General features: G+C 56.8%; 1 protein-coding gene across 1 annotated transcript; it reads right to left on the minus strand.

Annotated features, from left to right (window-relative positions):
- Positions 1 to 606: 606 nt before the first annotated feature.
- Positions 607 to 5883, minus strand: ERAL1 (Era like 12S mitochondrial rRNA chaperone 1). Its single transcript, XM_029961282.1, has 11 exons — positions 5739 to 5883; positions 5299 to 5610; positions 5082 to 5209; positions 4900 to 4977; positions 4685 to 4731; positions 4293 to 4354; positions 3766 to 3878; positions 2945 to 3337; positions 2312 to 2461; positions 2010 to 2090; positions 607 to 1722 (listed from the first exon to the last, which is right to left on the minus strand). The coding sequence occupies exons 1-11, from the start codon at positions 5881 to 5883 to the stop codon at positions 1600 to 1602; spliced, it is 1632 nt and encodes a 543-aa protein (XP_029817142.1). The 3' UTR covers positions 607 to 1599.
- Positions 5884 to 9198: the final 3315 nt, after the last annotated feature.

Consider the following 9198-nt stretch of genomic DNA (forward strand, 5'->3'; position numbering starts at 1 on the left):
GGGGGGGGCACAGGGGGCTCCACCACGGCCCCAACGCTGCCCACACCAAGGGGGCCTCAGCAGTGTCCTCGCCATCGCCCGGGGGCAGTCAGAGTACCCTGCGCTCTGGGAAGGTTTGTTCCCCTTGGGGAAAGGGCAGTTTGCACTCGCGATTGTCTTGCAATGGGATAATTAACCTAACAATCAAAGCTCGTTAAGGAGCTGCAAGTCAGGAAGGCACAAAACTTCACCTCTTCCCGTGCTGGGTACACTTCCATTGCCCCCAGGACTGGCTGTTGTTCTGGGCACTCCATCCCTTCTCCTGCCTGGAAGCAGCCTGGGATGCTCTGCGGCAGCACAGTGAAACCCTGAGGCTCCCAAGATGTGGCCACACAGAGGGCACAGCCTTGCTCTTGTACCCCAGCCCTTGAGACACCTCCAACCCCACTTACCCAGCTTTTTTCCCCCTACAGGGTGTAACCTTCAGATGCCACAGCTCAGGAAATGGGATCTAAGCTCAGCTGGGGAGGAGGAATGACATAAAAGCTTTGGGTTGGAATAAAACGGAGGGAAGGTGATGGCTGTGAGGTCTTGATGCCAGGGAGGAAGAAAGGAGAGAACAATGACTTGTGCTGAGACCTCATTTTATTGCAAGGAAAATACAAAAGTTGGAGAGTAGCGTTCAAGGGACCACAGCAGCCCCTACATCCTGGGAAACAAGGAAGGACACTCCGTGGAGGCTTCCCAACCCGGTTTTGAGATATCTCACACTCCAGAATCCTTCAGCAGCTCAGAATGGTAACAGCATCTCTTTCACTGGTCCAGCCCTGCTCCTCCAGCCTCATCCGTGCCAGTTACTCTCCATCCCCAACCCGTTACCCCCAAGCTGCAGAACCTGCTGCTGTTCCCACTTTGGGCTTTTCTTTAGCTGCAACAGTTTCTATGTTTGTATCTGCAGCCTTGGTACAAAGAATAAGGGCTTTGAAATAACTCTGGTGCAATAAAGTATTCAAATTCCTAAAAAGGGGGGCCATGCTGGTTTTGCACAACAGACAAGCCCTTCAGGCATTACAGATGTTTCAGCTGCCAGCAAATCCCTTAAACTGATCCCCTACACTCATGAACTTCAACAGCGCAGGGAGCAAAGCCAATGTAAGACCATAGTGTGGGCTGGGGTAGCGTGTTCCTCCTGTGTGATCACACTGGAGTGGTTCAGCCTTCAGAAGAGAAGAAAAATGTGTGCTAATCATCCTTCACTGCAACCCTGTGTCTGCTAAAAGACAGGAGATGCTCCTGAACTTCCAGGTATAAAAACCTGTGAGCAAGAATGAAGGACACAGCCCAAAAGAGGTGGATGGCAGCTCTGTAAATGCAGAACCATGGGTGCAGCTGGTTCTCTGATGTCCATCCCAGCTTCCACAAGGCCAGGTGCAGTAGAGAATCTGAAGATCTACTGCAGTTTGGGGCATTCTCTCAAAGAATAATATATTCCACTTCAGCCCACTATATTAAGTCCATTATCCTCTGTTTCTGGACTGAACAGAGGTGCCAAGATATCCGCAGGGGAATATAGGATCTGTTTCTCCAGATGATCAGAGAGTTCAGGGGCTCTTAAAACACTCAACTCTTCACCTCCACCCTGAGCTTCAAGCGGACGTCACACAGGAAAGCGTTCATCAGGTCCTGCCCAGCCTCCTGAGCAATCCTGCTGATGACTTTCCCTCCTCTTCCAATCAACATCCTCTGCATTAAAACCCAGAGAAGACATCATCAGACTCATCCTTACATTGCCCAGCTGCAGGGAGGAATCACCCAAGGAGGACAACACGGCCACAAGCAGCAAGGGAGATGCCAAGATCAAACCATGGGCTACTCCAGGGAGGTGTAAGCTACTATTGAATAGTCTGTGTCAGACATGTGGCTCTTCCCAAAGGAGGGGGAGAGGGGATCACAGCAAGGATGCACATGTGCTGGAATAAGGGAACCTCCCTTCACCCTCCCCAGTGCCCCGACTCTCTTCCATCGCTCACCATATGAGCCTTCCTTGGGACCAAGAGGTTCTGCACGATGAGGAGCTCCCCACATTCTCCTTCCTCCCACATCTCTGTCACCTGCAACAGCAAGAGTGCACTTAGCAATCCTGGAAAACCCTCAGGAACCACAAAGACCACTCCCTTGGAGACACCAGCACATGGAGGGCCTCACAGCACCTGAAGTGCAAATATTGAGTCACCCCAGATTCCACAGATCCAAATGAAGGGATTCTCATCACACAGCCCAATGTTTCCAGTTAAACAGCTCGTGGGCAGATCTGCCTGTGCACACTTCCCACCTGAGTCACGCCATAGGGCACCTCCAAGGGCAGGTACTCCAGGACCTTCTCCCTGATGATGTTGTCACAGACTTCCTGAGGTGACTGGTTGGTCAGGACATCGCTGTGGAACTCCCAGGGGCCTGGCTTGGCTTGCATCAGGAGGTACTGCTGTGGGCACAACACACACACCCCCAATCAGCTGTCAGGTACCACCTGCATGGTGCCAACACCTCTGTGCTCGTTCTGCAGCAAGGGCACTGCTGCTGGCCTGGCACCAGAGCAGGAGTTTGGTATTTTTGGCAGGGAAAGGAGAAAAGGAAGCTCTGAAACTCCTGCCCTGCCAAAGGGTCACCCCTCCCTAGAGCCGTCTGTGTGAGTTACAAAAGCCCACAGCACCTCTGGAGCTGAAAGAATGAATGGTGGGTAGTCATTGTTCTGAGCAAGCTGCTTTTTGGAGAGCTCCAAATGAGAGTTTTGTACAGAAAACTCTGGAAATGCAATACAGACATATCCCCACATTGACACACAACACTTTCCCCCCATCCCAGGCCAGGAACAGCAGCTCTGCTACTTCCTCACAGGAGATTAAGCTCAGGATGAAGTGCTGGGGTCCCACACCAGTCTCAAGGTGTGACACAAGCTCAGAGTTACCTTGAGTGTATCCACCTCCTCCCCACTGCGAGCTGCCAGCATGAAGATCTCCCGGAAGTTTGGCCAGCCTTTCATATCTTTTAGATCCTTCTGTCCATAGTGCTTTGGCCCTTGGGCTTCCTCTGTGATAGGGCTGGATTTAGCATCCCTCACACCACTGCTGTTGTCCAAACCAGAGCCTTCCCGGGCCTGATCCGTTTCCTGCCGACAGGGAGACTCTGGGGCCCTGCTCCCAGGAGGAAAAGCCTGAGTGATTTGAAGAGGAGGCTTGGCTGAAGAACTGGAATCAGCTTTAAATGCAGATTTCACTTCCAGTTTCTTTCCATTTACAATTCCCTCTGTTAGGTCAGTTACTATGTCCAGCAGGAGATACTTCTTCTTTAGTATGTCCACCTAAAGTCAGAGAAAGGTGTCAGGATTTGTCCTAAATGAGCTGAGCAGCTGGGCCCTGGATCTAAAGGAGCCAGAATAAATCACTCAGGGAAGTAGCTGCTGCAGGACAAGGCTCCTGCAATAGGACAGGACAGTTTGGTGACCAGGAGTGTGTCACCAGTGCCAGCACAGTTTGTCCAAATGCTGAGAAACTGTCAGCTCTGCTGAGATTCTGTCTGGCCAACCCCACTCCAGCTCCTCTTCCCAGGTGGATTTAAACACCAGGCTGCAGCACAGCACCAGTGCATGCAACATGTACACACACACACTGCAACATGCTGGAGCAGAGGGGGAAACCAGTGTCCTTTAACACATCAAGGACCCAAAAAACCATGGCTGCTGTTGTCAGGTGGTGTCTGAAGAAGGCAGGAAGAATGAGCAGGATTTACCTTGTTCAGGACCAGGACACTGGGGATGTGGGGAAACCTTGACAGACACTTCAGCACCTCTCTGCTCAGAGCGTTCCTTGTCCAGTGATCTGACACGTCCACTAAAACCAGAACTGCCAGGAGAGAGGGAGGGAAATAGGATGAACCTGCCTTTTCCAGAATGTTCACTTGCAGCTTTAGAGTCTGTGGTCACCCCCCTCCTCCTGCTCCTTCTCTCTCTTCCACAGGAGATCACAAAAAGAAGAGTTTTAATAGGTAAAACACTAAAATGCTGTTTACACCTGCCATCAAAATGACATCACACGTGCTAAAACTTAACATCCAAGCCCAGTTATTAACCCAAGCTGCCCCCCCTCGGCACCAGGCAGTCCTTATCCACTCCTCAGCTCAACATTCCAAATCTTTTCTCTGCCCTTCCCTCCTAGCTCACACTCCCAGGGCTGCTCAGCAAGCACTCAGACACCACAGCTGTAAACTTGTGTGGCAGAAAAGGGTTTGGTTTGTTCCAAGAGGAGTTGAGGACCCACCTAAATCCGCATGTTTCATGCTGTCCCATGGGTCTGTCAGCATGGCTTTCTCTAAATTATGTCTGAAAGGTACATGAAAATGAGTCAGCCAGACACACTTACCTACAATTGTGTTCCTTCCCCTCAAAGTGGGGGAAAAAACCAGAGTTTTCCCTCATCTCAGATGCCACAAAGCTGTTTTAGGGGCTGTGACATCCCTTGTCACATATGCAGAACCAAACATGACAGGGATGTCACAGGCTCTGTGTGCTACTGAAATTGCAACCATAAATGAGGCAAAATAAGGCTAAAAATACACATTCCTGTTGCTCCTATTTTACAAACTCTGCACAATGAAAAATCACATTCTGGTTTTATCAGAAGCCTCCCTCTCCCCACTCCAGTGGTGATACCTTTTGACTTTTAATGGATTAGTAAGGCCAGGTGTGTCCAGAATGATCTAGAAAGAGGAAAGACAGATCCTGTAAGTTTGCCTGTGGTTAGTGGTCAGGGTAAAACTCGTATTTGTGCAACGAGGAGCGATCCCACAGGACAGAGATGAGCAAACCCTGCCCTTTCTGGCTCACACTGCCCAGTGCCCCAGGCAGGAGCAGCTCTGGGAGCTCACCAGCTGTGTGTCCTCGTGTGTGATGACACCCCTGGCTTTGCACCGGGTCGTGTGAACCTTCTTGGAAACTGGGAAAACCTGCAGGAAATTAAACATGTTACTCAGCCAGAATATGGAAAAAAAAAAAAAAGAAAAAAAAGGCAATATATCAGCCTGAACTTGCTGCTCCAGCCCAGCCTCACCTTCCTGCCCAGGAGCTGGTTGGAGAGCGTGGATTTTCCGGCGTTGGGGGCGCCGATGATGGCGATCCTCAGCACCTTGGGGTTCTTGGGCTGGTCGGGCCGGTGCTGCAACAGCCGCTTCTGCTCCTCTGCCGGGGAAAGGAGGGACTTGAGCGCTGCTAAACCCCCTGGGCGGGTCGGGATTGTCCAGGAGGGGCAGCACCAGGCACCACCTCACCTTTGCTGGTGGCCACGGGTGGCGGGTGCTGGCCCAGGGGGGTGGGCGGTGCCTCGGCGGGGATGCCCAGGAAGCTGCCCAGCGCCGAGCTGCTCCCGTTCCAGCGGGCAGGGACGCTCAGGATCCTGCCCAGCGCTGCTCCAGTTCCCAGCTCCCAGTTCCCGCTCCGGCGGCTCCCCGGAAGGCAGCCTGGAAGGACACCACCAGCAAACACTGCATATACCGAAAACGTACCGAAAACGTACCGAAAACTTCCCAAACCATCTACGCTTGTCCCTCCCTCCACGCGCCAGCAGCAGCGCTGCAGTGCTGCTGTCCCCGCAGCCTCTTACAGGGCTTTCTGGGCCGAGCCCCGGAAGCGCCCCGTCCCGCTTCCTGTTCGCCGCCTCACGTCCCCCGGCCGCGCCCCCCAAGCACTCCCACGGCCCCGCCGCACCTACTTCGCCGCAGGAGTGGCCCGCTCGCGGCGGCCCCGCTGCCCGACGCGCAAAAGCGCAGGAGCGACCTGCGACCCGCGGCCATGGAAAGCGCATATTGCCCCGCCGCGGGCACGCCCGAAGCGCCAACCGGGCGGCCCGCCCCCATTGGGCGCGCAGCGCGCGGCGAGCATAGAGGACGAGGGGAGGGGGCGGGGGCCAGCGCGCCGCTCTGCCGGCCGCACGGGGGTTCATTGGAAGAAGCGGACGGGCGGATGGCGGGAGCGCGGGCGCGCCCCTGCCGGCCCCGCGAAGCAGTGCTCCTCAGTGCATCCCAGTGGTCCAGTGGACCCCCCAGTTGCTGCCACTGCCCCCAGAGACCCCCCCCAGTGCTCCCAGTGCCCACAGTGACGTCAATGCTCCCGTTGTTCCCGGTGCTTCCCGTGCCCCCAGTGCTCCCAGTGTTCCCACCACACAGTCCAGTGAGCCCCAGTGCCCTGGGGCATACAGTATGTCCCAGTTCTCCCTACAACCCTCCTCACTCCATCCCAGTGCACCCCAGGATGCCCAGTGCCCCCCACAACACACCCAATGTATCTGAATACTCCTCTGTGCTCCCCAGTGAGCCCCAGCGCTCCCAGTTCCCCTCTTCAATGCAACCCTGTGCCTCCCAGTGCTCCCCTTACATCCCAACGCTCCCTGGGTCTCCCCAGTCTCTCCCAACATCCAGGAGTGCCTCCCAGTTCTCCCCAGTGCTCCCTGCAACACACCCAACGGGCTCCACTGTCCCCTGCACTCCAACGCCCTGCCCACACCGCACCCCAAGGTACCCCCGTGCCCCGTTACACCCAAATGCACCCAAAATTCCCTCTCCCACCCTGCGACCCAGTGCACCCCCGAGCTCCCCAGTCCACCCCAGTGACCCAGTTCCACCGGGCCTGGAGTCCCCGGGGGACGTGGTGAAGAAGCAGAGACAGAGCCGCGGTGCTGTAACCCCCTTTTATTGTCCCGTGCCCGATCCCGGCGCTCCATCTCCGTGTCCGTGCCGTGCCATCCCGTTCCGTGCCGCGTGCCCGGCCGTCGGCAGAACCGTTACCATTACTAAACTCAGTAATGGTAACGGTTTCCCCGCCGGCCGCGGATCCCCGGAGCTGCCCCGAGCTTCTCACACCTGGCGGTGCCCCATCCCACCACCCTCCCACCGCACACTTTGTTCCACATCCCAGCCCCGCCTCCCACCGCCCCCGGTGCCCCCCTGTCGCGGTCCCACGCCGTGTCCTGGCGGGTGGGTGGTCGGTGCAGCCCGGGGAGTACATCATCTATACTGTAGTGTCTCATAGCCAACTTACAGTATACGATGATATCCTGCTCGGAGCGGCGGCAGCACAGGGAGCAGGGAGCGGAGCCTGGGTGGGGAGAGCTTGGTTAGGGAGCACAGCACCAGGATCGCCCCATCCCCACCTCGCTGTCCTGCTCACCCCATCCCTGTCACGCTGGTCCTGCTGCACCACAGCAGGACAGAGGCTCTCAAGGGCCTCCCCACCTCATCACCCCCCTACTCCCTCATTATCCCTCCCAATCCCACAACCCTAAAGCAAGATGGAGGTTCTTAGTGGCTTGCCCATCCAGGCATCCCCCCTACACCCTCCTTGTCCCCCCATTCCCACCACCCTGGAGAAGAGCAGGGGCTCCCAACAGTCTCCTGACCCCAACAATTCCCTATCCCACCTCTACCCTCCAGTCCCACTGTTCCAGAGTGGGGTGAAGGCTCCCAGTTGCATCCCCACTCCAGCATTCCCCTAACCCCTCCTGGGGTATTCCAAATCCCATCACTCCAGAGCAGGAGAGCAGCTCCCCAGGTGGTGGCACCTACCTATAGGGGTGGCACTGGGGTTTTGTGGGGTGGTGGGTCTGTACCCGCCTTATAAAACCTGCTCTGCCTCATCTGCATATCTCACATCTGCACTGCACAGCTGGACAGGGCCCTTAACCCCTTCTTGCCCGGGGGGGGGCACAGCCCCAAGCAGCTCCTGCCAGCCTGCAATTGCCCACAGGGGGGTTGGGAATGAGGGGCTTGTGGGGGGTCACCCCCCATGCATTCAGTGTATAGGAGTGGCCCCCACAAATCCCCCACCCTCCTGCCTTGACCCCAGGATTGTCCCTTCCCACAGCTGTGGGGAACCCAAATGGGGAGCTATCCATTGCAAACTGGCTGCCACTTGCTGGATGGTGGTGTTGGATGAGGCAGGGTGGCAGTCCATGGGGATGGGGCCTGGGATGGTGGTGGTGGGACATGTGGGTTCAGGGAGTCACTCTGCACAGGCACTGCCAGGTGAGGAGCCTGTGTCCCCCTGGGGTGGGTGACCTCCAAAGTGCTGTGTCCCTTGGGGGACATGTCCCCATGCAGTGTGTCCCCCCAAATAAGATGTGCTCCCTGCAGGAACAAGTATCCTGGGAGTTCATGTCCCCTGTGTGAGTGCACCCTCCTCCCAGGGGTATGTGTCTCCTGCAGAGAGGTATCCCCCAGCTGTGTGTCCCCAAGGACATGCCCCCCCGACCACACGTGTCCCCAAGGGCTCTGTCCCCTCATTGTGCATGACCCTGGTCATACTTGTCCCCTGGCCACATGTTCCCAAGTGGCTGCACCCCCTGACCATGAGTGTCACCTGCCTGTGCATGACCCTGGTCATTTGTGTCCCCCAGCTCTGTCTGTCCCCACAGGGCCACATCCTGCAGCAGGTGCTGTGCCATTGTGCTGGGTTGTTTGTGCCAGGACACACTGGCATTCCTGGAAGTCGGCTGTGGGGAGGTGATAACCCCCTGCTGGGACCATCTGCGTGGGGGTCCCGATAAGCAGCAGCGTCCGGCTATCGGGGACCCTGCCCTGCCACACAAGGTGTCCCCAGACCTGCTGTCACCTCTGGGTGACAGGAACAGGGGCAGCATCACCCCAGCCTGGCCAGACCCTGGTAGGAGGTGGCACAAGGTCAAGCCTTGGTGCCACCCTGGCACCAGACATGTGGATGTGGGGGACTCGGGGGCTGTGAGGGATTGTTCCCTCCTGGTTTTGGTCCCTGAGGTGACCCAGAGGTGTCCTGGAGCCCGTAGTGCTCCCCAAACTGTGGCACAGACACCCCCAGCACATAGAGCAGCAAAACAGGCAAAGTGTCCCTGAGTTCCTCAAGCCCTGCCAGCCCCATGGGATTGTCCCCATCCCAGCCAGTGCCCGACAGCCCCACTGCCCACTGCACACACACAGCACTTGAGGGTAGCCCTGCCCTGTGGCCTTGCACCCTTCAGGAGAGAGGGGGCCCAAGTGTCCCCCCAGGCTGGTATCACAGAGATGGTGAGGGGACCCCTGGGTGCCACAGGAGACCCCTGTGTGCCACAGCCCTCCCACCAGCCGTGCTGGCCCAGGTCAGCATGTCTGGCTCCAGATAAGGATGTGCTGGGGGCTGCCAAGCTGTCCCCACCCAGCCTATCT

This window comes from Manacus vitellinus, unplaced genomic scaffold, assembly GCF_001715985.3.
Source record: "Manacus vitellinus isolate BGI_N305 unplaced genomic scaffold, ASM171598v3 scaffold_32_pilon, whole genome shotgun sequence".
Classification (NCBI taxonomy): domain Eukaryota; kingdom Metazoa; phylum Chordata; class Aves; order Passeriformes; family Pipridae; genus Manacus; species Manacus vitellinus.